The sequence below is a fragment of the Schistocerca americana genome, chromosome 5 (genome assembly GCF_021461395.2).
Source record: "Schistocerca americana isolate TAMUIC-IGC-003095 chromosome 5, iqSchAmer2.1, whole genome shotgun sequence".
NCBI lineage: Eukaryota > Metazoa > Arthropoda > Insecta > Orthoptera > Acrididae > Schistocerca > Schistocerca americana.
Window position 1 is genome coordinate 309674942 of NC_060123.1, and position 27731 is coordinate 309702672.

The 27731-nt window shown below is 39.1% G+C and overlaps 1 protein-coding gene across 1 annotated transcript; it reads right to left on the bottom strand.

The window, feature by feature from the left end:
* Window positions 1-21835: 21835 nt before the first annotated feature.
* Window positions 21836-22549, bottom strand: LOC124616335 (THAP domain-containing protein 2-like). Its single transcript, XM_047144642.1, has one exon. The coding sequence runs from the start codon at window positions 22547-22549 to the stop codon at window positions 21836-21838; it is 714 nt and encodes a 237-aa protein (XP_047000598.1).
* Between the last annotated feature and the right edge of the window lie 5182 nt (window positions 22550-27731).

Here is a 27731-nt window from a genome sequence, read left to right on the forward strand (position 1 = left end):
CTTGGCACATACTCTACGACTCAGACCAGCCGCATTTCCGTGCGATTTACCCGGTCGATGAATCACTTCAAAATCGTACTCACTAAGACGCAAAGCCCACTTACTTAATCTACTCGTTGGGTCTTTAAGCCCTAACAACCACTTAAGTGCTGCATGGTCAGTAATCACCTTGAAACGTCGTCCATACAAATAACACTATAAATAGGTTATTCCGAAAATTAATGCCAATAACTCCTTCTTGGTTGTTGAGTAATTTTTTTCTGCATTGTTTAGCTGTCTGGAAGCATATGCTATCAGGTGTTCTTGCCCATCTATTTTCTGAGATAATACAATACCCAAAGCAAAATTGCTAGAGTCACAAGATAATATAAACTGTTTACTAAAATCTGGAAAAGCCAAAATTGGACTAGATGTTAACAAATTTTTTAACTTTTGAAAAGCCTCTTCGCATTCTGCTGACCAGTGAAATTTTGCTCCCTCCTTCAACGACTGTGTGAGGGATCTTGCAATTTCCGCAAATTTTGGAATATAACTCCTGTGAAAATTGGTGAAACCTGGAACTCTTTTACTTTTGTAGGTGTCCGAAAATTCATTACTGCCTCTACAAGTTTTGGATCCGTGTGACCCCCTCCTGTCCTATAATATGACCTAAATAATGGACTTCTTGCAACAAAAAATGACATTTTTTGAAGAGTTAACCACACCGCTTTCAGACGATCGAAAACTTCGCGCAAACGGCGCACATGTTCTTGCACATCCTTTGAGATAACAGTGATGTCGTCCAAATATACCATACACTGATACTCTAAAAGTCACAGCATTAGAGAAGTTTGGCATATTTATGTAAAAAAAATCAAAAAGTTACCTGTTATCAAACATGAGAACATTTTTGCATATAGTGGCAAGTAGGCAGCAGTTGCAGTCGCATTAAAAGTCTATATATGTTAGTATCATATATGTCAGTATCATGGAGTATGAGCATTTACACTGAATATGCCCACAATTGCCATTGAATTATTACGAAGCTTGATCCACTCATCGGGTGATAATATCACTCTACCGTTGCCGTATCAAGGATTTTCGAAAATCATCATTGTATAGAATTTATAGTCAGGCATTATTGCAACAATGACATATGCAGTGTCATGGGCATTTAAGCTGTAAGATGTGTTGAAATTTGATATTTTTGCCTCCAATACATCCAGCTGGGGTGGTGGTTTCGTCTCAGTTACATCACCTGTAATAAAAATGACAATAATCAGTTAAACATCAGCTAGACATACACATTGACAAATACATACATTATCGTTATCAATATTTACATGATCCAGATTACTGTTGTTTTTTCTGCTGCTTCAGTGCTGAATGCTTCCAACTGAAAGTATTCTTGTACTGAGTATGCTAGTAAGTCAGTGATAAAAGTGTGTATATATATATATATGGGTGTGTTTATTACTGCAAAAATATACATATCACATTGCAGTGTGGCTAACTTTTTTACAGTAAGAAACATACTCATATATACACACTTTTATCACTGACTTAGTGTTGTATCAGTGCTGTACATTGTCTAAAAGTTTGGGTGATTATGACCCACATATAGCTTCTATGATGAGCATCAAGTACATACATATCGTCAAAATATATATGGAAACAGTTGTAGTCATGTGCTTACAGTTACAATGGACCATTTTGTTCAACACAACAGGCATAATGCCTTGCTGTTATTTTGCGAACATATGATGACAAAATTTATAACTGTGTCAGCTGAAGCAATAATGAAGGAATAGATATGGACTTGCAATCGTGGAAGAGCAATGGAACATTACAAAACAATTTTATTTTTGGTTAGTGCATTTAATACACAGGCATGCCCACTTGAGGATTAATAGAGCTTGCACACCAGACTCTATGTTCAACAGAAGGTACTGCTGCACAGCAATTCAGTGCATGTTCTGCAACAGTATGTAGCTATATATATGAGTGTATTGTACCAGATGTTGAACTACATTAATGTTTAAGAATGTACATATATCTGTGAAGGCATGGTTGTTACCATGCCTGGATGGACAAAACACCCTCTTCACAAGAACTTTGTACCAATGGATTAGTCCAAACTGCTAAAAACCAGAAGAAGAAGACAAAGACGAATGCAACACTATTGTCTGACAATACACAGGCGATAATTGTAGGTCCATCTAACTGTGACGAGACAAATTTTATTGTGTCATTGCTAACACATCCAGATGGAGTTTCCTTCAAGCGAGTGCATGTACTTTCAAAAACTTTACTTCACACCAAATATCAGCTATTACACGAAACATTTTTCGACATTAAGGATGTAACATATAAGACATTCAGTGTAACAAATGATACCTCACACCAGAAAGAGTAAAACTGAACACTTTGTATATACAGTATTTGGCAATGTAGCTGTGGAACATCAGGATCAAATTTGGAGATGTTTTTGTTTTGGCTGCCATATGGCGGTGGATGTTTTTTGTTTGAGTCAAATAAATTCTAATATTGTGAAGCAGTTGGTAAAGGGTAATGGAAACCTTATTATCCCTTAACGCAAGAAAGTGTGCATTTAAAACATATTTAAGAAGCATATTCACCTAATTTACAACTATATGTAGGGATTTCTGGAGTCACACACATTACAGGTTTTTTTGTTATTGGTGAAGCGAGAGAACTGAGTGACAGGCTGTACAGATGAATTTTCCAGGAAAAGATGATGCTCTAGTACATAAATGTGCGAGTAAACTACATATCATAGACACATCCATTTGCACAGATGGATATACGTAACTGTCTGAGCTGAATCAATAACTGCTCTTATAGATGTAAAGAAACCTCTCAAATATGATACAAAATATGCAAGCTATAAGTTTACACAAACATGCAATACAGGCTGGGTACAGAGAATTTTAAAGAAATCCAGGTTTAATTAATCTAATATTTTTAAAAACTTCAAACCTCAAGAGGAATTTATTGAAAGAGATAGATACGTTTGCCAAAATGTTACATATGACTAATGTACATTTGAAAAACAACACCCAAACAGTAGAAAATATAAAAATATTATTAAACCTGTGTCTTGGTAAAACTACTCACGTCCAGCATTAAAAATTTGAACAATCGATCACTGCAGTATATATTTTATCATGATCCCAACAAATTATTAAAACCACTAAGACTACTCAGCACATCAGAGCTTTGAGAAAGATGTATCACTGAATAATTTTGGAGACAATAGTTCTAGAACTCCAGCATTCAAAACGTTCCCACACAGCTGTATTACAATATGACGCTTGCCTGTCTTATGACAGGCAAATCTTGTAGATATGAAGCAATGCTGACAGGACAATATATATGTTTCAAATGTATTTTGGCGGTTATTGGCACATATTCCAAATTTGTTTGCAGCTTACGTATGAAAGCAAAAACAGGGAAGGCAGTCACACAGGTGATGTATTGATTGCTGCAGACAGGAGTGTCCAGAGTCCAGACTGTCTTCATACCAGTCATGGTGGTAAGTTTTATAATAGCTATTTAAAGATAGTGCTGTTATAATATGGTATACATTGCACATCACTACTTGACATTCTACTACAAGACAAATACAGTGGGACATCTGAATAGAACAATTAAAACACATATGTGGAGGCATTTTAATGTTTGTGGATCATACAACTGGATGAATATCCTCCTGAAAATAATCAAACAGTATAACTGATCCATACATCTAATAATAGAAGTGAAACCAATTGATGTTCACGATAGTACTTTTGAATTACTGTATTAAATCACATATATTGTGGATTATTCCAAATAGATATTTAATTTAGGTGATTTAGTACATATTTCAAAATATAAGACTACATTTGAGAACACATGCTTACCAGACTAGCCAAGTGAAATATTTACAGTATCCAAGGTGCAGAGGACGAATCCGAGAACATACATTCTGAAAGGTAGCAGAGAGGGGGAAATGGCAATAAGTTTTTACACTGAAGAATTATGGGAAAGCACCAGATCATGTCATAAGACATCAAAAGAGCAGAATACTGGTTTGATGGCTTCCGTTCCCTGCACTGCATAATAGTTGGGAAGATGCCAGAAATGTGCTAAAGAAGAAAGAGCATAAACCTCACACCACACAATAGCAAAGTATGCATGCTAGGAAGGGCATCATAGGTGGTGGTAAGAGTCTTGACAAGCTACCTGTAGAATTACACATTCCTACATATATTACAGGCCAGGAAAGAAGCTAGTAAAACAGCTCACAGAATGCAATTTCGCATTTGACAGTGGCATTAACGACTGATTAAACATTGCTTGCCAAACTTGAATTGGGTACTGGTATAAATTTCTAACAAGTTATTATCACTGCTCATCATACACTGAAGAAGGAGAAGAAAACCCAAGCATGTTCAAAAAATTCCATCCATTCATCATTGTCAGCAGCTAAAAGTGTCCTGAAGTGGAGAGGTATAAGAAGACGAAGACTAATTAAAGCACCTAGGGTTCTACCAACACCCCATCATCACCAGGCAGAGCCGCTCTATTCCTATTCCCACACTGGTGGGATTTTCAGTTGTTGGATCATTAGCCAGAAGAGCAGGTGCCGTCGCCTGATCAGTGAAAAATGCAAAAAGCACTCATGAACCGCCTGACATGGTGAAAAGACGTAATAGGTCGATGGAATTTGTGGCTACTGGAAGAGGGCAATACACACCAGCAAGAGCTTAGACTGTTTACAAATAAAGATCCTAGCTATACTACCCAATAGCCCACTTACAAATACCAAACTACTTGAATTCATCAAACAATTCAGCATTCCAAGATTTTATAGAGTGTTTATGCATAATATGGTGCCTCAGACTATGTGGAACTCTAAAGAATGTGGAATTTTAAATTTAGATATTGTCAGAGGACTTGGGAATCACCTGGTGTAATATATTAAAAAAACACTCACTACTTTGATTCATTTTGCGACTTATGGCCTCCAGAAGAACTATGCAGCTACTTCATCAACAACAAAGTGTTCCACAATTTTCAACATTACCAGAACTTCGACATATAACAGTGTGGGCATTTATGTCTCACATGCCTCCTGGCAACTGCAAAGAAGATATGAAAACAATCATCACATATCGCTGCATCTATTAAGATTTAGATGTGATGTTGTACACTTTAAATTTAAAAGAACGATCGACAGTTTTCTGTACAAATTACTTTCGACCGATTTAATCATGCAAAGGAGGTTGGTGTATCTTATTGACTAGGTTGGAAACATACAATAGCATTCCTAATGTCATAGGATGAAACTGCAAGCTATATATAGGAACTGCTGTTCACTTTGCTTCAGTATCCCATAGTGCATATGAAATTGATGATTTAAAGGCACATTTAAGACAGCCTGTACCACGATTTGAGTTATGTGCACATGTCAATTGCTCCAAACGGAAATAAGAACAACACAAATTACAGCAGACTTTAGCCAGGAGGGCTCTTTGGGCTCACTATAAGGGTCTTTAAAGAAGCAAATTTTGCAGAAGGATGAACATAAATTTAATGAGTCAGCTTACCCAATAGATATACTACTAGCAGTTAGCATGATTTGTATGAAGTGCAATATCACAACAAATTCGTACCTCAACAGCAAATTGATTCATACAATCTACGGATTCTTCTCTACTGTTAGCCGAGGTTACACAATTATTGAAGTTCCAGCCAAGTACATGTGAAACGTCCCCTTTGAAAAATTATACATGACTGTGCTTAAACTGACACACAATATTTTTAGCGCAACCCAATCTGACTTTCACAAATCCCTACAAAAAAAAATGGCCCTGACTAACATTAACCTATGCGTTTCACAAATCGCTTACCTCACAAAAATCTTGGTTACTCGAACTACTGCAATCCAGTGAGCGCCACTACTGCCAGCTAAATAAAAGATTCAAACTACGGAAGGCACTAACTACTGATAGGCATAGTTAGCAAAAGAAAGATTTTGATAGAGAACAAATTATGTATTTACCTTAATAGTCATAATATATATAGCACTTCATCACATCCAGTCTTATAAATTTCCAAACTCCGCCATCTCTCTCCCCACATCCATCACTGCTGGCGGCTCACCTCCAACTGCGCAACGCTACGCGCTGTTCACATCCAGCTGCCGCTGCCCAGCACTACAATGCAAACTAGCCACAGACTGCACACAGCACAGCCAGTGATTTTCATAAAGAGCGCTACGTAACGTTGCCAATAAGAAAACATAAACAGCCTACTTCCACATGTACCTTCCAGTGACAATCCAGACATACCATCTTCCTGTCTTGAATATTGAAGAGCAAGACAGACATCTCATCGACTTTCATGATGATGAAATCGTATCATGTATACACGTGAAGATGGAGCAGGAGCAGCATGGGTGTAAGGCATAAAGCCAACATGCAACCATCAATGCATCAGTTTGCAGTGGAAGCACAACGAATTAACATGGAGAATCCGTCAATTTCTCAAATCACTAGGCTTGAAATGGCGCAACGATTGCACCCAATATAGTTGCCCCAGTCGAATATGACGAATGATTTATACATCAAGAATACTTCTCACATAAACCTTTTGCTTGGGCAATATTTGACAACGATGACAAGAATAGGCTTACGATTTAATATCAGGATACTGTAACATTTTTTGATGCTGTAACACTATCCAGCGACAGTTTCCTATGCTGTGAAAGAAAATTAGTGCAAACAGACGGAAACGAGAGAACAATGACTCATCTCACAGATAATGCTTTGCATTCCTGATTCAAGAAATATGGTACGAACTGAACGGAACTGAAATTTCCCGCACAGGGACTGTAGGGATCAGATCAACTTTAAACCACACATTTCAGCTTCGAAATCAGACTTTGAACGGTTTAGAAATGCAAGCTGTATCATGGGTGAAACATAAGATTAACGTACAACTGAATACAAATGCAACAGTATGTACATACATCCCAATATGTTAATTCGAGGACATGAGGTGCGTTCTTGTAAATGTAAAGCAGGAACTTTTTCTGGTAAAAAGTGCAAAGGATGCTAATGCATACAAACAAGGAGAAAACACACCTGAAACCAAGAAGACTGTTAGTGATAAGTTAGTAGCGGATGATGCTTCATATTTTAGTAATTGACAAATAGCAGTTGAAACTTTTAAATATGATTGATTTGGGAATTAATTTGCCATTGAATTTCCAGTCATAAGAGCTTTTTCACTATCCTCTGCTACCAAGCAGCACTCGACAAATATGGACTATTAAGACGTCACTGCAACTAGAAACACCTTGTTTCATAATACTTGCGCTACAATAAGGTAGGAAGGGAACTTGAATATTCATTTAAGCGATTCCAACTACTGTAATGTAATTAATGCAATTGTTTACCTTAACGCTGCGTTGTACCCCTATGAAAAATTGCATGAATACTGGAGTAATAAAAATCTACGGTTTATTATTCAATATGTATGCGAAATTTCGTCCACCATACGATGAAGATGGTAGAGAAGTTGGATGCATGCTCAGTCCGAAGGAATTTAATAGGTTTACACCATTTGCAGTGACAGAACATGTCCCATAGATGCCTGTATATAATACGAGGCATCTGAGAACTTTGCAGAAATCACTGCAAGGTATGTGCTGATACTGCAAGACTGTGTTGTTAATTACTCTCCAATACAAGGAATTGTACAGAGACTCACATAAATGAATAGTCACAGCATTGCATCTAAAGCATTAAAAGATGGTACCTCAAAGTATGAACATCATAATAGACACTCAAGGATTTTTCGATGACTGCGGACAATTTACATATAAGGATTTCACATATGTTGTGTACACAAACAGTAAACGCGTTTTTATGCCGTTGGATAAGCAGCTGAGCAGCAAGTCGTATACTCCTAGCTCACTCATTTGTTACATAGTTTAATTCTTAATTTCTTTGCGTGTTTTTGGTACTTGCATTGTTTAATTCATAAATTTCGGGCGTATTATAGTATTTGAGAGTTGTAGCATCGCGTTTTAGTACCTGAATAGTGTAAATTCGCGTAGTCGTTTGTCTACTGTTTTTGTTTTGAACGGCCAGTGTCGGTTGGTCACAGTCAGTGTGCTCCCTGCCGCCGTTGGATAAGCAGCTGAGCAGCAAGTCGTATACTCCTAGCTCACTCATTTGTTACATAGTTTAATTCTTAATTTCTTTGCGTGTTTTTGGTACTTGCATTGTTTAATTCATAAATTTCGGGCGTATTATAGTATTTGAGAGTGTAGCATCGCGTTTTAGTAGCTGAATAGTGTAATTTCGCTTAGTCTCCTTCCGCCGCCGAGCAGTGTCAGCAGTGCGCAAGTAGCAGCATTACTGCATTTACTAGGCAATCTTGTATTTTAATAACCGTTTAAATTTTGTCGATTTGTTTGCGCTCTCTGTAGATTAGTTCAGACGTTCTTTGCAAAACAGTTTTTTAGCATGGATAGGGACTGCAACTGCTGTGTTCGGATGCAGGCTGAGTTGGCATCCCTTCGCTCCCAGCTTCAGGCAGTGTTGGCTTCGGTCACACAGTTTGAGGCTGTTGCCAATGGGCATCACTGTGGGGGTCCGGATGGGGGTTTGTCGGGGACGGCCAGCTCGTCCCACACATCCCCTGACCAGACTACGACTGTGGTTGCCCGGGATACTGCCCGCATTGAGGCTGATCCCTCACCTGTGGTAGAGTGGGAGGTCGTTTCAAGGTGTGGCAGGGGGCGAAAGACATTCCGGAGGGCTGAACGGAAAGCCTCTCCAGTTTGTCTGACGAACCGGTTTCAGGCTCTGTCTCAGGCTGATACTGATCTTCGGCCTGACATGGCTGCTTGTCCTGTTCCAGAGGTTGCCCCTCAGTCTGCAAGATCCGGGCAGTTGCAGAGGGTGGGCTTACTGGTAGTTGGGAGCTCCAACGTCAGGCGCGTAATGGGGCCCCTTAGGGAAATGGCAGCAAGAGAGGGGAAGAAAACCAATGTGCACTCCGTGTGCATACCGGGAGGAGTCATTCCAGATGTGGAAAGGGTCCTTCCGGATGCCATGAAGGGTACAGGGTGCACCCATCTGCAGGTGGTCGCTCATGTCGGCACCAATGATGTGTGTCGCTATGGATCGGAGGAAATCCTCTCTAGCTTCCGGCGGCTATCTGATTTGGTGAAGACTGCCAGTCTCGCTAGCGGGATGAAAGCAGAGCTCACCATCTGCAACATCGTCGACAGGACTGACTGCGGACCTTTGGTACAGAGCCGAGAGGAGGGTCTGAATCAGAGGCTGAGACGGTTCTGCGACCGTGTGGGCTGCAGATTCCTCGACTTGCGCCATAGGGTGGTGGGGTTTCGGGTTCCGCTGGATAGGTCAGGAGTCCACTACACGCAACATGCGGCTACACGGGTAGCAGGGGTTGTGTGGCGTGGGCTGGGCGGTTTTTTAGGTTAGATGGCCTTGGGCAAGTACAGAAAGGGCAACAGCCTCAACGGGTGCGGGGCAAAGTCAGGACATGCGGGGACCAAGCAGCAATCGGTATTGTAATTGTCAACTGTCGAAGCTGCGTTGGTAAAGTACCGGAACTTCAAGCGCTGATAGAAAGCACCGAAGCTGAAATCGTTATAGGTACAGAAAGCTGGCTTAAGCCAGAGATAAATTCTGCCGAAATTTTTACAAACGTACAGACGGTGTTTAGAAAGGATAGATTGCATGCAACCGGTGGTGGAGTGTTCGTCGCTGTTAGTAGTAGTTTATCCTGTAGTGAAGTAGAAGTGGATAGTTCCTGTGAATTATTATGGGTGGAGGTTACACTAAACAACCGAACTAGGTTAATAATTGGCTCCTTTTACCGACCTCCCGACTCAGCAGCATTAGTGGCAGAACAACTGAGAGAAAATTTGGAATACATTTCACATAAATTTTCTCAGCATGTTATAGTCTTAGGTGGAGATTTCAATTTACCAGATATAGACTGGGACACTCAGATGTTTAGGACGGGTGGTAGGGACAGAGCATCGAGTGACATTATACTGAGTGCACTATCCGAAAATTACCTCGAGCAATTAAACAGAGAACCGACTCGTGGAGATAACATCTTGGACCTACTGATAACAAACAGACCCGAACTTTTCGACTCTGTATGTACAGAACAGGGAATCAGTGATCATAAGGCCGTTGCAGCATCCCTGAATATGGAAGTTAATAGGAATATAAAAAAAGGGAGGAAGGTTTATCTGTTTAGCAAGAGTAATAGACGGCAGATTTCAGACTACCTAACAGATCAAAACGAAAATTTCTGTTCCGACACTGACAATGTTGAGTGTTTATGGAAAAAGTTCAAGGCAATCGTAAAATACGTTTTAGACAGGTACGTGCCGAGTAAAACTGTGAGGGACGGGAAAAACCCACCGTGGTACAACAACAAAGTTAGGAAACTACTGCGAAAGCAAAGAGAGCTCCACTCCAAGTTTAAACGCAGCCAAAACCTCTCAGACAAACAGAAGCTAAACGATGTCAAAGTTAGCGTAAGGAGGGCTATGCGTGAAGCGTTCATTGAATTTGAAAGTGAAATTCTATGTACCGACTTGACAGAAAATCCTAGGAAGTTCTGGTCTTACGTTAAATCAGTAAGTGGCTCGAAACAGCATATCCAGACACTATGGGATGATGATGGCATTGAAACAGAGGATGACACGCGTAAAGCTGAAATACTAAACACCTGTTTCCAAAGCTGTTTCACAGAGGAAGACCGCACTGCAGTTCCTTCTCTAAATCCTCGCACAAACGAAAAAATGGCTGACATCGAAATAAGTGTCCAAGGAATAGAAAAGCAACTGGAATCACTCAATAGAGGAAAGTCCACTGGACCTGACGGGATACCAATTCGATCCTACACAGAGTACACGAAAGAACTTGCCCCCCTTCTAACAGCCGTGTACCGCAAGTCTCTAGAGGAACGGAGGGTTCCAAATGATTGGAAAAGAGCACAGATAGTCCCAGTCTTCAAGAAGGGTCGTCGAGCAGACGCTCAAAACTATAGACCTATATCTCTTACGTCGATCTCTTGTAGAATTTTAGAACATGTTTTTTGCTCGCGTATCATGTCATTTCTGGAAACCCAGAATCTACTATGTAGGAATCAACATGGATTCCGGAAACAGCGATCGTGTGAGACCCAACTCGCCTTATTTGTTCATGAGACCCAGAAAATATTAGATACAGGCTCCCAGGTAGATGCTATTTTTCTTGACTTCCGGAAGGCGTTCGATACAGTTCCGCACTGTCGCCTGATAAACAAAGTAAGAGCCTATGGAATATCAGACCAGCTGTGTGGCTGGATTGAAGAGTTTTTAGCAAACAGAACACAGCATGTTGTTATCAATGGAGAGACGTCTACAGACGTTAAAGTAACCTGTGGCGTGCCACAGGGGAGTGTTATGGGACCATTGCTTTTCACAATATATATAAATGACTTAGTAGATAGTGTCGGAAGTTCCATGCGGCTTTTCGCAGATGATGCTGTAGTATACAGAGAAGTTGCAGCATTAGAAAATTGTAGCGAAATGCAGGAAGATCTGCAGCGGATAGGCACTTGGTGCAGGGAGTGGCAACTGTCCCTTAACATAGACAAATGTAATGTATTGCGAATACATAGAAAGAAGGATCCTTTATTGTATGATTATATGATAGCGGAACAAACACTGGTAGCAGTTACTTCTGTAAAATATCTGGGAGTATGCGTGCGGAACGATTTGAAGTGGAATGATCATATAAAATTAATTGTTGGTAAGGCGGGTACCAGGTTGAGATTCATTGGGAGAGTGCTTAGAAAATGTAGTCCATCAACAAAGGAGGTGGCTTACAAAACACTCGTTCGACCTATACTTGAGTATTGCTCATCAGTGTGGGATCCGTACTAGATCGGTCTGACGGAGGAGATAGAGAAGATCCAAAGAAGAGCGGCGCGTTTCGTCACAGGGTTATTTGGTAACCGTGATAGCGTTACGGAGATGTTTAATAAACTCAAGTGACAGACTCTGCAAGAGAGGCGCTCTGCATCGCGGTGTAGCTTGCTCGCCAGGTTTCGAGAGGGTGCGTTTCTGGATGAGGTATCGAATATATTGCTTCCCCCTACTTATACCTCCCGAGGAGATCACGAATGTAAAATTAGAGAGATTAGAGCGCGCACGGAGGCTTTCAGACAGTCGTTCTTCCCGCGAACCATACGCAACTGGAACAGGAAAGGGAGGTAATGACGTTGGCACGTAAAGTGCCCTCCGCCACACACCGTTGGGTGGCTTGCGGAGTATCAATGTAGATGTAGATGTAGCCACAAACGTTGCGTCATTGAAACCATTTAGAGACTTGAAATGTTCCAAGACAATTAAAAATGTATTCTGGTTGAGTCACAAGTATCATGAAATTCACTGTAATGATCCTTGAATGAATCAAGGATTATAATAAATTCACTTCGAATTTTCGACCATGGTTATACATGTGAAAGGCAGTGATAAATCATTATGAATGCCTGATATATACAAGCATGCAGCAATCAGAAACCGTATGACTTTTGATTGTTCATCACTCAAGCTCATGTAGGAAAAGTAGAATGCTTGCGATCTGAATTTTCGTGTGTTTGTATAGGACAATATATTGAACTAGGTGAAAAATAAATTATTTTTATTAACAAAATTATTTCATTATTTCACTGCTGTCACGTGTAAATTTGGCGCAGCCAAGGTTGCGGTTCAAAAAAGTGGTTCAAATGGCTCTGAGCACTATGGGACTTAACATCTGAGGTCATCAGTCCCCTAGAACTTAGAACTACTTAAACCTAACTAACCTAAGGACATCACACATATACATGCCCAAGGCAGGATTCGAAACTGCGACCATAGCGGTCGCGCAGTTACAGATTGTAGCACCTAGAACCGCTCGGCTACTGCCGGCGGGCATAGTTTAGCAGAGTCAATGGTTGTCAGCGTGGGCCAGTGTGATAACTGGGCGACAAATCACTTGGTGATAGTTACTTGTCGCTGCGACAGCAACGCAACACAGTTAGCTAATTCCAAACCTGGCTACCGACAAATCTGTCGCACGTCTGACGACTCTTCTGCTGTATAAGACGAGGCTCCAGCAGAACCCCTGTCAGTACACATCTGACTTTCAAGACGAAACGTCGTATCAACATCAGCCCTGGTGAAGGGGAGGAGGCTGTAGCGATCGTGGATGCCTTCTCATCGGTTCTGTAACACCTCCATCGTTGACATGAAAATTTTCTGCTACTTCGCGTCGTGTTTTACGTTAATTGGACTTGGAATTTCAATATCAGGGAAACAAAACACACTATCAGACTACAAAGGAAATATTACTGATGTCCAAACCATAACCAACAATGTACCCTACACAAAACGCCTTTATTGGGAAGTGGAGTTCTCACATGTGTGCATGGATCTAGTGAACAGCAGACTTACCTGTTGGTTGTACGTCTCTGAAGTCCGACAGCACATTTTTAGTTTTTAAACTTACCCAATCTTACCAGCAGTGCAGCTGCCAGAAGGTTGCGCTCTACCATATAAACTTTGACAACGAATTGAACTGTGACATCAACACTCAGGCAGAAGCTGGTACACCTGTAAATGAATAACAATTTTTTTTGTAAAATCTTAATACGTTGTTACAGCAACTGCACAAAGTTACAAAAGCTTTCATTAGAATTCAAGATGTTCACGTGACCATAACTTCTTACTCTTGATCCGACCATACTGAAGAAAAAGTAACTCACACACAAATTTTCAGAGCTAAGCTGCCACAATTCTACTACTCTTCACAGTATAGGACTTCTGGTACCTGCCACGCGGGACTTGGTACCACCACGCCAGAAAAGTAGAGGAATTGCTGGCACTTACTGATCCAATGTTCTCCCAAAACCAAGATTATAAAATAATCTGTGTCGCAACCATGTGGTCATCAGTGAGTATAAAATCACAACTTTGAGGCAGTAAAGATTGAAGTAGTCCAAGCATCCAACTTACTGACATGAACTGAATGATAGCATCGCTCCTGCCATAAGCTTTGCGCGTTGTCTAACATTGTCTAAGTCTCCTAACGTTGTCACGAAACAAAATTACTTTGGCAATACCAAAGAAATTCATTTCCTAAGCGATTTTACTTTCTGAGACTTTATTGACTTCATACGCACAATAACAAAGCATAACTATTGAGCTGACATTCGCCGCATGTTCGATCGTTCCAACTGCCAGCTGCATTCTCTTAACAATGGCCTGTCACCTCCACTTCTGCCCATCTTAGGTGTTAGTGACGTCAAACCATCCACTTTAAGAATGGCTGATGCTTTTAATGTTATAAAAGCTTACGTCGTTGCTTCGATGTAGACACTCTCACAAAGGGATCCACTAGAAATTCTCGTACCTCGTAAGTGTGACAATACGTAACTTTATCGTGCACAATTTTTCCTCTGCCCTTGAACATTCCTTTGGACTCTTCCACCAGGTCGTACTGAAGGGGTTTCCATTTCTGCAGACAACACAGAATTTTCGCATAGGACACAGTACTACTCTGTCAGCTTTTGAACATTCCCAACAGCTTGAGCTGGGTCCACATCATTGGTGACTTGCGTTTTTGTGGCCCACATCGCCCAGCTACACGACCATGGTGGTACACTCTTGCCTCTGGCTCACATGGATTCAGATCAGTAATACTGAATTAAAAATTTAAATACCTCATGATTCTCAGATCGCGGTGCTGCTTTCATCAAACTTCTTCTAATAAAATTCTCTAATCATCTACATTTGATTCCAGGTTAGTATTTCTCTCCTTCATTATTTTAATTTATTAATTTAGTAACGGGGGAGTGCAATGAATGTGCACAATGGACAGATATAACCACTGCCACATCTCATCCCTCCCCCACTGCTTTTAAAACTTCCATGAATTTCGAAGAAAAGGTGCTTAATCCATTTCTTGTTATCACCCAGACATGTAGGTAAACTTTATTTTTATCTATATTATACTTAACAATTTTTGATTCTGGCATTTTCATTTCCGTTACAACTACTACCATATCTTTGGAGTTATCCCTATACTTAACGCTATTGATTTCAAAAAACAGCAACTGATACTTAGTAGTACCAATTTCCTTGCCAAATGAAATACATCTAATCTAAAATTCATTCTAATACAATAAATTACAACAAGACCATTTCTTGTTGTGATATATGCACTGTATTCACAATTATACTGTGGCACTATTTAACATTTGGAATTAGACTTCACCACACAGTTTCACATGCTAGTGTTGTGGCAATCGAAATGACATGAGAGGAGTGATTGCACATTGAGATCTAACAATAGGCGTGGTACATGGGGAAGGTATTACTGCACACTACATCTGCGGTGATGTCACCTCATTCTTCATGACTGACAGCATCTACTCCAACCCCTCCCTTTAAGGTTTCTTCTCATTTGTGTGCAAGGTTCACAAATCTCAGAATTTTTTGCTCACAGTGGTGCCTGGACGCCACAAATTGCCTCACTGCAAAGTAAAATTTGTAAGGACCTAGACCCAGGTTTCTTTGTTATGTTAGCTTTTGCCACATAGTTTTGTAATATCTTGTCATAATTGGTTAATCGTTGGAAACTATCATTATTTCCTGTCATGGTTTACTCCAACAAATGGCTACTACTCATGACCCCATCGACTTTTCTCCGTCTGTTACTGCACTGTAATACTCTTTTAGTAGACTGAATATCACATTTCTTTATTGCTTTCAGTACATTTACTTAATCCCTACACTTTCATATTTATTAACCACTTACCCTACCTTCTCTAGTACTCATGGCTACTCAGTTGCTAATTCACCTTGACAGCTTTACAACTATGTACATGAAAAAACTTAATAGTATTCTGGTGCTTGATGCGATTCAGCAAATTAATAACCAAAAATATGACATGCTCATTTCTTCTCCATAACATTATTCTTTCGTTATATGCTGCACAGTGTTTGTTTTCTTAATTTAATACATAGTATTTACAGTTTAAGCACTTGTTGGGGCTCCAAAGCCATCATCTCTATTACATAACATCCTCATCCTTGCACATATGTCACAGTTTGCACTGTTACCTTAGTTCCAAGCAACATTTCCTTTATGCATAATCCTCTTTTAATCTCCAGAAACCTTATTCATTCATAAATAGCTTGGAGTGTTGCTTCCAATATCCTGGTTTACTCAGATTTCTTTTTTTCTTTACAGAAATAGCTCCTACATCGTGTGTCTGTTGCTATTGAAACTCTTTAAACTCTTTGTTCCTTTTTTTTCTAATTTCTACCTTACTCCGATAATCAAATATTCCCACAACTGGTTCCTTTTGCTACAATAACGGAACCACTACTGCCTGTTCATTAACACACATTTTCACGTTACACAATGTAACATTTACATTACAACCATACAAATTCAGAAAATCTAAACCTATAATCTAGTTAAAATTGAATTTCTAAATTATAAAAACATGTGCCAGATTGCTTTGGGCAATGTCTCTGTAGTGCTTAGGATTTTAACGTTGGAGACCAGCAACACTGCCATATCTATTTTGTTTCACAAAGCTGAAAAATAATCTTCTGAAATCATTGAAAGTTCTGAACAGCTGTCATTGATAACTCACTTTCCAAATCACCTACTACTGCATTTGCAATAGGATTTACATAAGCTGAAATGGATGCTGGCTCTTCTTCATATAATAAATCTTTAATTATGACTTTTCTATCAAACTCAAGCATAGCTACTGAATTTTCCATCTTATCTCTTCCTGCAGCAAGACATTTAAACTCTCTAAATATCCTGTCATGAAGCGACGGGTCACAAAGACGTCGGGTTTTGCCCCACTCTGTCTGAGAGTATAAAAGCATTGATGATCGTTATTCAACTCTAAGACAGTTTATATGCAGAATGTTCATTGAACACACACATATATGGATAACATGGCTCACGCTCCTCCCCCCTCTGAGGCACTCTTGTGCTGTCTAATTTTAATTGCTAGTTCAAGTTATCTCACATGCATTCTGGTGGTGTTTTACCCTTAATTTCTTTATTATGCTGTTGTAATGTTGATGCATTAAATTGTTCTGAAAGCGGTGCTGATATTCAAGACCATAAAAGTGGGTTAAAAGCTGTGAGCTATCTGAGGATGTTAATCTTGCATTACTGCCCAACTGTTTCACCAGGTATCCAGTCTAGCTTACCAAATTCCCAACCAGACTAACATTAATTGTAGTCTTTTAGTAATCTTACGGTAACCGGTGATATATATATATATATATATTGAAACACGTATGTATTCAGTAGAAGCGATGGCGAGGCATGACAGAATCTCTGACCAGAGAGTTATTTATCGTTGCTAGTCTGCGCTTGACCGCGCGTGAGTGCAGTTGTTGCACGTAGCGAGTCGCGAGAGCATGTAGTTCAGTTCCGAGTTGGACGCTGTTGCGTGTTGGACTCAGTTTCGAGTCGGAGTTGTGTGTGAGGAGTCGGCGGGCGTCGACATGGGTCTCTGGTCACGATTCGGGACGAGGTATATTGTTAAATAAGGTAATGAAGCAGCATTGCGCACATCTGATAATGTAATGTATGTTAATTGTAATTAATTTGTTCAAGAAATGCCCCAATAATAATTTTGTTTTCAAAGCAATCGTTTTTAAGAAAAGAATTATTACAATTGAAACAATATTTCCCATGCTTTTCCTCCCAGAATCAATTTATTAGATTAATTATTGCACAGGGCCTAAGGTCAGCGATGCTGCCCTATTATTGTGGGTTTAATGATTAATGTTCATTTCTCAATTTTTGTGTCGAGTTTACATTGGGCCATTATTTTTCAATATTTTTGTAGCGAAGGTACAGTTGCTTTAATTTCAATTTGACAATTTGACTATGTTTTGTGGGAGCTCAACAACATTTGGGTCATTATTATTCAGTAATTTTGTGGGGACTTAACATTTTTGCACATTTTTATTATCATTGACTTTTATTACTGTGGGAAGCTAACATTTGGCACTATTTGCACTTCTATTCAATTCTTTTCAATTTCATATTTTCACAGGGAGGTTACACTTAGCACGATGTCCATTTACATTTAATTAATTATTATCTTTCATTTTTGCGGGGAGGTTACACTTGACGACATCCGGTCTTCTGAGAAGTAGTTAGATATCTGCTCTTATTTAATAAAATATAATTAGCATTTGGCGCAACACTTCTACTAATTTTATGACTTTCTTTCCTCAGATCATCGGCAATTCGTTGCTCTGTTGTATTTGTGTTTGTTGCTTTTTGCATTGTGCTTATTTCATTTGTGAATAATTGTGACTATTGTAAAAATGCCGCGAAAGACTATTAATAGTGCATCGCAAGGTATTATGAATGAAATAACCGAATTAAATAACTTCACCGATAGTGCTTGTGACACGCAGTGTAATGATGACAATCCTGCGTTCACTGACAATCAGTGCGTTCCAACCACTAATGATGATTTTTACCTTAATGATGAACAAACGAACTCAATTGTGTCCTCTGTTAATTTGATGACAATTGATGATGTGGGGCGCTCTGTTGTAATGAGCGCTGCCCAGCTTAACACAACCAGTTTGGAAAATTCACGTGACGAACAGACAAATTATTCTAATGAAAATGAACAGTGTACTGAAAGTACGACGGATTCATTTAATTCGGAGATAGTGACTAAAAGTGCGCGTCCGATGAGCAAACTTTTTGGTGAATCACAGAATGACCAAATGGTCACACAAAACGTGACAATTACAGGTATGTCATCAAGCAGCACCGAGAATAGAGCCGGTAATATTGACTTTGAACAAATTATGGCAAGGTTGCTACAACAACAATTTAGTGAAAATTTCAAACAATTTAAAGAAGATAACAAACAATTTAAAGAAGATTTCAAACAACTTAATGAACAGGTCAGACAACAGAGTGAAGATAACAAACAATTTAAAGAAAATTTCAAACAGCTTAATGAAAATAACGAAAAACTCAAACAATACTTTAATGAAACATTAGACAACAATTCCAGACAGCTTAGTGAACAAATTAGAGACGTTGCCGCACAGTGTCATGATACTAAGGAACAGTTACGCGAGGAAATTGAGGCTTATTCAAGAAAAAGCAGCGAAGAAATTAGATCTGTTGCTCAAGAATTAAGGGATATGCAGACAGCTGCAACAGAATCACTCAGAGACTAAATTAGTACAGTCGGTAAACAATGCTCTGAAAAAGCTACACAATTACGCGACGAGTTTAAACTAATGACAGCAGAACTTTCGCGCACAATGGATGCAAAGATAGACGCGAAATTCGACCAACAGAACACTCAGATTGACGAACGTATTAATCACCACATACAAAACAGTGATACGCGCAAGGAACTTAGAATGAAAAAGGTATGCCAGATTGGCTTAGTGCGCTCTCATTGGTCAGCGACTTGTTACGTCACCTGGCAGCCAGACGGCAGCAATCTCCGTTTGTACAATATGAGAGATTGCAAAATAACTGTTTTCATGTTTCTTCTCTTCTCATATAACTTAAAGTTTCGCGCTCACAGGGTTGAACACACTTCATGTTAATATTATATACAAGGTTTCCGAAAGAAATACGTTAAATATTAGTAGCAATGACGATATATCGCCACGCAATACTAGTGGCCGATGTTCGCATCCGCATTCATGCTCGTGTTTTAGGCATCTGACTACGGTAAATGTTTTACAGTTGGGTACTGCCTATTTTACACATGTTTTTGTAAATAAAAAGATAGTAATCTTCGAACTTACCTTACAAATCTGATGCAGAAGCTACGTCGAAGATGCTGAAGGCGACGCTGACCAGAGCCGATTCTTCCTTGCCGAATTCCGTTTCATTGCATCAATTTTGGCTCTTTTGTTTAAATGTCTAATCCGTATAAAAGTTTTTGTTCTGACATATAACTGAACTATTTTGCTATTAAGTTCGGGAAATTTCGCACTTACATGATCTGCCAAGGTTGCCATCACTCGATTACAATGAGAAATATTTGATCCATGAAAAGCAGCAAATATAATTTCTAACTCACGTATTTTAGCAAACCAGTCAGTAGAGGGAGAAATGAGACCTCCTTCTGAAATAATAGTAATCCAGTCTTGTGTCAGACTTAATTCTGTATCAACAACACACTGCCCTTCTGTATTTCCCAAAGAAATGTCAACGTTTTTGCACTTGAATGCGATATATCCTGCTAGATATTTTGAAGCATCATCATTCACGTCTTCACTGGTACACACTGAATCACTGAGCTCGAAATCTAAGAGCAAGTTTTTGTCATCTGTAGCGACGTCAAATGATTTATCAGTTACTCTTATACATAAATCACTCGAGAGAAAACGTGCAAAATCTTCCTCAGTTTCATCAGCTGGTGTCAGGTAGTTTTCAGAAGCAGAATTCTCATTTCTGTCCTCTGAAGTCGAAGCACCAGAAGACAAAAGTATTTCACTTGCACTTCCAGTCAGTATCAATAAACGAATTCTGTTTTTCACCTCGAAAGAAGTGGGATTGTTGTAGAAGACACCAAGGCCACGGATTCTGGAAAACAAATTTTCCAGACAATCTTGATTAAGTTTGGCTGTCGATATACAAGTAGCTCCGGAATTTTTCATATCATTGTAAAGTCCAAAAAGTGAATTTATTGATATAATGAATCCCTTCGGAAACGGGAGAAGACTGTTTCTTTTTACTACTCGCATATTAGAACACATTTCAATAAATCTTTTTAGAGAGTTTTCCTGACTTCTGATATTAAACCCGTAACCACTCCTAAGGGGAGCTTTCTCATCTTGAGGGTATCTCGAATTCAGCACATCGAAAACCTCATTCACGAGCTCAATGAAGCTTCCTTCGCGATCTTTATGCAGTACATATCTCACAGCCTGGGCAGTGCGACGTGAAAATATCTGTGCAGCCCTTCGGACATTCTGACGATCACGTCCACTAACGTTAAGATGAACCTCCGATATGTGGTGATTGATCGAAAGATCGCCTTTCTGATGTCGAAGGAGATCTTCTATAACCATTTTTGTAATCACAGTACCATCAGGCAAAGTAATTCCGTCATCAAGAAAATGATTTCTTAATAACTTAAGCAAATGTGGAACATCAAAAATAACCCAGACTTTTCTGCTATGATCAACAGCGTTTGAAAAGAATGTCTTGGATGTAGACACACCAAGTTGCTTCCACACATTCATATTTTTTGGTCCCATGTCACACGTAACAGCTACAATACGGATTCCTGGTGTTTCAACTTCTTTTATGACATTCTGCAACAAATCACTAGACATTGCAACATCAAAGTCATAATACACTAGCTGCTTCCATTTTGAAAACAAGCTGCGAACCATCACGACTTGGACATTGTTGTGTGGTCCAAGTTCTACATCGTCGGACGAATCGTAAGTCACACGACCATCAATGCTCATCTCGTCGAAGCTTAGGACACCAATCGTCTCTAATGATGCGAACGTTTCTGACCTACCTTTAATTAACTCCAAAACTGGTTTCAAAATACCTGGTTGGCACTTGAACTGTTTCGTCCATGTCTGGAGTGTTGACCTGCAGGGAAAAGGATAATTCTTCCTCCTCAGGTAGGCATATGTTTTAGGAGACAAAGCTCTCAATGTGAGAGCATTTGCAATGTCCTCTGAGCACCACTTTACTTGCTACCTCTTCTTTAACAGACAACGAATTTGTCCTGGTGTGAAACACTGAGAAAGTGTACTTCTCACATCCAAGCATACAAATTTGTGCTTCTTAATGTGAGACACATTACGTTTTATAGATGTAGCTTGCTTTATAACTTCTTTCATGGACTTCATTCTTTGTTCCAGTCGAACATTTTTAATCTTCAAACTAACCAATTCCTTCTTCGGTGCTTGAATTTCATGGTCTTTAAGTGAAATTAGCGGATCATTAAAAGCTTCTGTGTTGCTGGATTTGTCCAGCTTACTTTTCTTGGGAGAAAAAGTTTTCAACGTTGAGAGAACTCTTCTTTTTACTGTTCTAGTGTCACAGCGACGTTCTCTCTCTGTTAGAGCACTACCGGTAACATTTGCGGTGCTAGGACCTGGAACTTCGAATATATTTGAGTGCCAGTTTGGTATTTTTAGAGACGGAACAGCATTAACCTGTCGCAGTTTACGTGTAGGTAGACCTAACAATTCATTCTGCAAGTCTCGTTTGTAATCGCTTTCACAAAAATGTTCAGAACAAACTCTTGCATTATTAACATTAATTTTGTCTTCTCGTTTACAACGAGCAATCCACTTACGCTGTAGTTCAACATTTTTTGGAAATCGATGATAAATTACACCTTCAGTCTTACGTCCACTATGACTACATTCAGCAACTGCACAATACGATGTATTTGTAGACATAATTCCAAGAACTAAGCTACAAGCCTCACGGAACAATTCCTTTCCAACTGAACACTTGGCAGGCCAAGAATTACACACAAACTAACGTGTAACACGAACTCACGTGCACACCTTCGATAAAAACACTGAGCGACACCGTTGTAAACAAACTGCAGTAGCTGCCAGGTGACGTCACAGCTCGAGATTCATCATAGCGGATAGAGGAGTGGGAGGTCGCATTTCCACTCCCGTGGATACGCGTTTCCGCAAATTTATACAGGATCAAAATAAAGTAAAACGACAAGTAATGGAAACAATCACTGCACAGAGACTAGAAGATAAACGTAAAATGTTCGCGAAAGCAAAAACATACGTAGACAACAATATTGCTACAGTGTCCGACGAAATTAACACCAACAAACAGTCGAACATAGAATTACGTGATGAAATTTCTGATCTTAAATCAAAAACAGATACACACACAGCAGATATTCAGACAGTGACCGACAGACTCGAACAATTAGAGCTAACACAGGATTCCGATGACATCAAAGCTGACGTTAAAAAACTGAACGAAACCACACGTAAAATGCAAAAACAGATTAATGCCTCTGACACTAAAACCGATGATCAGGTGAAAATACTGACTGAAAAATGTGATGAATTGGCCAGTCGTATTGACGTTATTGAAAATAATAATGACAGCAAATCAGACGATACTTCACCGGTTTCGTTTAACCAAACTCCTGAATTCCAAAATTTACAGCAGACAATCAATGAGATCGATTCGTCTAATAACACATTGCGTAGAAAATTGTCAAGTTTACAGCAAGAGGTAACAGAGATAAAAAATGTTTCAGGGTATAACACATCACAGCAGACGCCACTTTAGGAGCATATTTCAGACTCACGCAGCGCGTATAATTTGGGTAATCTACAGAGAGTACGGGACTTACATTCCGAACAGACACAGACAAATAGATTCTCTTACAATCATGAACCTGTTCCATAATACAGAGACGATAATTTTGATTACAAACATTTTCTGTCAGTAAGAAAATTTAAAGTGTTTAAATGACAGAACACAGATTCATTCGCTAGATTGGATACAACAATTTAGCTTGGCTTTTCCACCAACTTGGCCTGTAACGCACAAACTTGAATTCATTTGTAGTTTTTTAGAAGGCGAACCGGCAACTCGTATGAGACCGATCGCGAGACAATGTTATTCGGTAGAAGAATTTCAGAATGCTTTTCTGTCAGCGTACTGGTCGAAGACGACACAGCGCGGAATTAAAGATCAATTAATTAGTTTACCAAATTATGAGAACTCCAATTTTTCCACTGTCACGCAATTTTTTGAGCATATGGTACAACAAAACCAGTACTTAAGTGAACCATATAGTGAATCTGCACTCATTCATTATGTATTTCTAAATTGCCACGATCATTAAGAGTGTCACTTTTAACGGGTCAGCAAAAAGAAAATATTTCGGCATTCAGGGATCTGTTGCAGCTTTTAGAAGTGCAGCAATCAGGTTATTCCTTCGTAAACAAAAACTTTTCATATAACAACCAAGGCCAACAAACTTACAGTAATTACGGTCAACCACGTAATTTCAATAGCAAAGGTAACAGACGCTTTAGGAACGACAAACACCAGAACTTTAATAACAGACAAAATTCTAATTATCAATATCGTCAAAATTATCAGCAACAGGAACCACATTTTAGTAACAATAGAGGTTTTTCACCACAACAGCATGAAAGTCAGCCGGTTAGCATACATAACCAACAATGTAATGCACAAGGTCAACCAAGCTTTAATGTTTCGCTGCGTGCACGTATAGTCTCAGGTGCAACAAATAGTAACGCACGCCAGCAAGTAAATAGCTACGTACAGAAAACACAGTATTTCAATTCCTATCGCAATGCACCGTATAGGAATGACTATTACGACAGACGTAAAAATAATGAGGACAATTTTCGGCGTACGTTTAATAACAGTCGGTCTTACCAGCAACAAAATGATCAGCAACAACATATTCTCGTGAATGAACCCCACAGTAGATATCATCCAGAGCGTAATACGTCTGGAAGAAATAATAGAACAGTTCAAATAGTAGAAATGCCACAACATCCTCCAGAAAATAATAACACGTCAGATAGAATCTCACTAAATACTGTACAGGTCGCATCTTCCAATAACACAAGCACTACCTTTGACACACAGAATATTGTTCACGAACATGTAATTACTTTTGACGATATCAGAGACACTCTTTTGCAGGAAAGACCAGTTGTTCAAAAAACCATTTCACATCCTGTCATCGAAATTAAAATTGGTTCATCGAAATTTTCCGCAGTAATCGATTCTGGGTCACCTATGTCAGTAATAAATGAAGAAACTTTCGACGAGTGCAACAAAGTGAATACCTATCCTACATTACCATTAGGCAAAACGAAAGTGGAAGGAGCAGTATCGAGTAAAGGAGTAGACGTTAAATTACAGACACATTTATCATTTTGTATTGCAGGTCATACCTTTCACTCAAATTTTTGGATTGTTCCTTTACGAATTTTCTGGTACAACACGACGCAGTTATCGATTTTCAGAATTCTTATTTAATGTTAAAGGATGAAAATGTGCAATTGGCTTTAGAATTTCAGCACTCACTATCTGCGGAAGAACAAACAATTAATCGCACAGAGGTCATTTCCGTATCACGTAACATAGACTGTAATCCCATATTGTTCACGGATACGTACGTACATAACTATAACACTACAGACGACGCTGACTATGACGTAATGCAGATGATTTCTGATAAAGTTAACCAAAGCAGTGCAAATACATACGACGAACGCACGCAACTACACAAAATTCTTTTACAGCAAGCTCCAGTTTTCGACAACATTCCTGGTACTATCTCCGGTTTTGTGTACGAATTTCAAGTCAAACAGCACGACACATTTAAAGCCAAGCATTATCCCATTCCGTATATCCACAGAGAACAAGTTAAGAAAGAATTGCAGGATATGCTTGACCAAGGAATTATTGAACCGGCAGTTAGTCCGTACATAAACCCGTTACATATTGTTAAGAAAAAGATTGGCTCACTTCGCCTCGTACTTGATTCACGTCACATTAATGACATTATTTTTAATGAAACAGATCGACCACAGACACTAGAGGAACTACTACAGAAATTTCACGGTACTGCCATTTATTCTACATTAGATTTGAAATCGGGATTTTGGCAAATTCAGCTTCATCCGAACTGCAGATAGTACACAGCGGTTCTCTGTTTTGGCGACTGTTATCAATTTTGCGAATTACTATTAGGTTTAACTATTTCTTCTGCAGCTTTTATTCGCGGTTTGAATACAATACATCCGACAGAACGTAAAGACAGAATTACAACGTACGTAGACGACATTCTTATCGCAGAAGCTAACTGGTCTGAACACAATGTAATTTTAGAACGACTGTTAGAAACTTTTCATGCACAAGGACTCACAGTTAACCTCAGTAAATCGCACTTTGGCAAAACTTCTATAAAATTTCTTGGACATGTAATTTCAGCTGAAGGCATTGCGTCTGACCCGGAAAAACTTCAAGCTTTACGTGATATTACTGTTCCTACGACAAAAAAACAATTACGCAGTTTTTTGGGTTTAATTAACTTTTTTCGTAAATTTATTCATCACTCTGCTTTAGACACACCTAGATTATGCCAATTGACAGGTAGAAACACTATTTGGTCCTGGGATAAGCAAGCACATTCTGAATTTATGAACCTGAAACATGCTTTGTTGAATGCACCACTTTTATCGCACCCAGATCTTACCAGAAATTTTTCCATTGCCACTGACGGTTCCAACACCGCTTTAGGCGTACATATTTTTCAGGAAATTGAAGAAGATGGCTCAACAGTAATTAAAAACATCGCATTTGCAAGTCGCATTCTGTCATCTGCTGAACGAAATTATTCTGTTACAGAATTGGAAACGTTATGTGTTGTTTGGGCTTTTACGAGATTTCGGCACTTTCTTTATGGAAGACACACGACCGTTTACACAGACCATAGAGCTATACAATTTTTACTTTCAGCTAAATTCACTCACGACAGATTAAGCAGAGGGAAGCTTTATTTACAGGAATTTAATTTCACAATTGTTCACATTCCCGGTAGACAAAATGTTATAGCAGACGCACTATCTCGTTCTCTCAGCAACAATCAGCATGACATCGCAACCAACTTCTGCAAAGCAAATTTCAGCGTTATGCACATTCAACAAGTTGCATTTGAAAATTTTATTTCGTCGTCATTACAGGACATAGCAAAAGAGCAAAATAAAGACAACGTGTGGAAATAAATTAAACACCTTTGGCAAGATAGGAATAATGTTACGATTAGAAACCATTACCATTACACTGTACGCAATGACATTCTGTTTCGCCGCTCTCATCCTGACAGCAACAATTGGTTATTATGCATTCCTGACGAGCTTGTTAACAACTTAATCTGGTATACTCATTTAAATTATGCACATTACGGAGCTAGAAAATGTTTTCTTATACTGAGACAGAACTGTTATTTTTCGAACATGGAGAAACGTATACGACGAGTTTTAGCGTCATGTAAAATCTGCCAGAAAGCTAAGTCAGACACGACTTCACATAATCCTCCATTATATCCCATTGTACCTGTTAAATTAAAACACATGGCCGCTGTAGACATTTTTGGTCCGATTCCCAGAACTAATAGAGGTTTTTGCTACATCCTTGTCGCTGTTGAACTCACTTCAAAATTGGTTACCTTCACTCCGTTACGCAAAGCTACTGCTAAAACCGTTTCGAAAGCATTTGTAAAGCATTTCTTATTTCATGTAGGGCATGTGATGAAAGTAATTTCTGACAATGGATCACAATTTCGTTCTGCTATATGGACACGCATGTTACGAGCTAGAAACGTTTCTCCGATCTATATATCCAAGTACCATGCTTCTTCGAACCCTTGTGAACGATTAATGAAAGAAATTGGTAAACTGTGTAGAATATACTGCCACAAAAGACATATTGATTGGGACACACACATATTCTCATTCCACGATGTAATTAATTCCATTCCAAATGAATCCACTATGCTATCTCCGTCTGTTATACTGAAAAATGTTGAACCACCTAACAAAATTACAG

What these genes read in the sequence shown, in the direction of transcription:
- LOC124616335 (XM_047144642.1), bottom strand. Translation starts at nt 22,549, where the DNA reads ATGTCTACAAATACATCGTATTGTGCAGTTGCTGAATGTAGTCATAGT.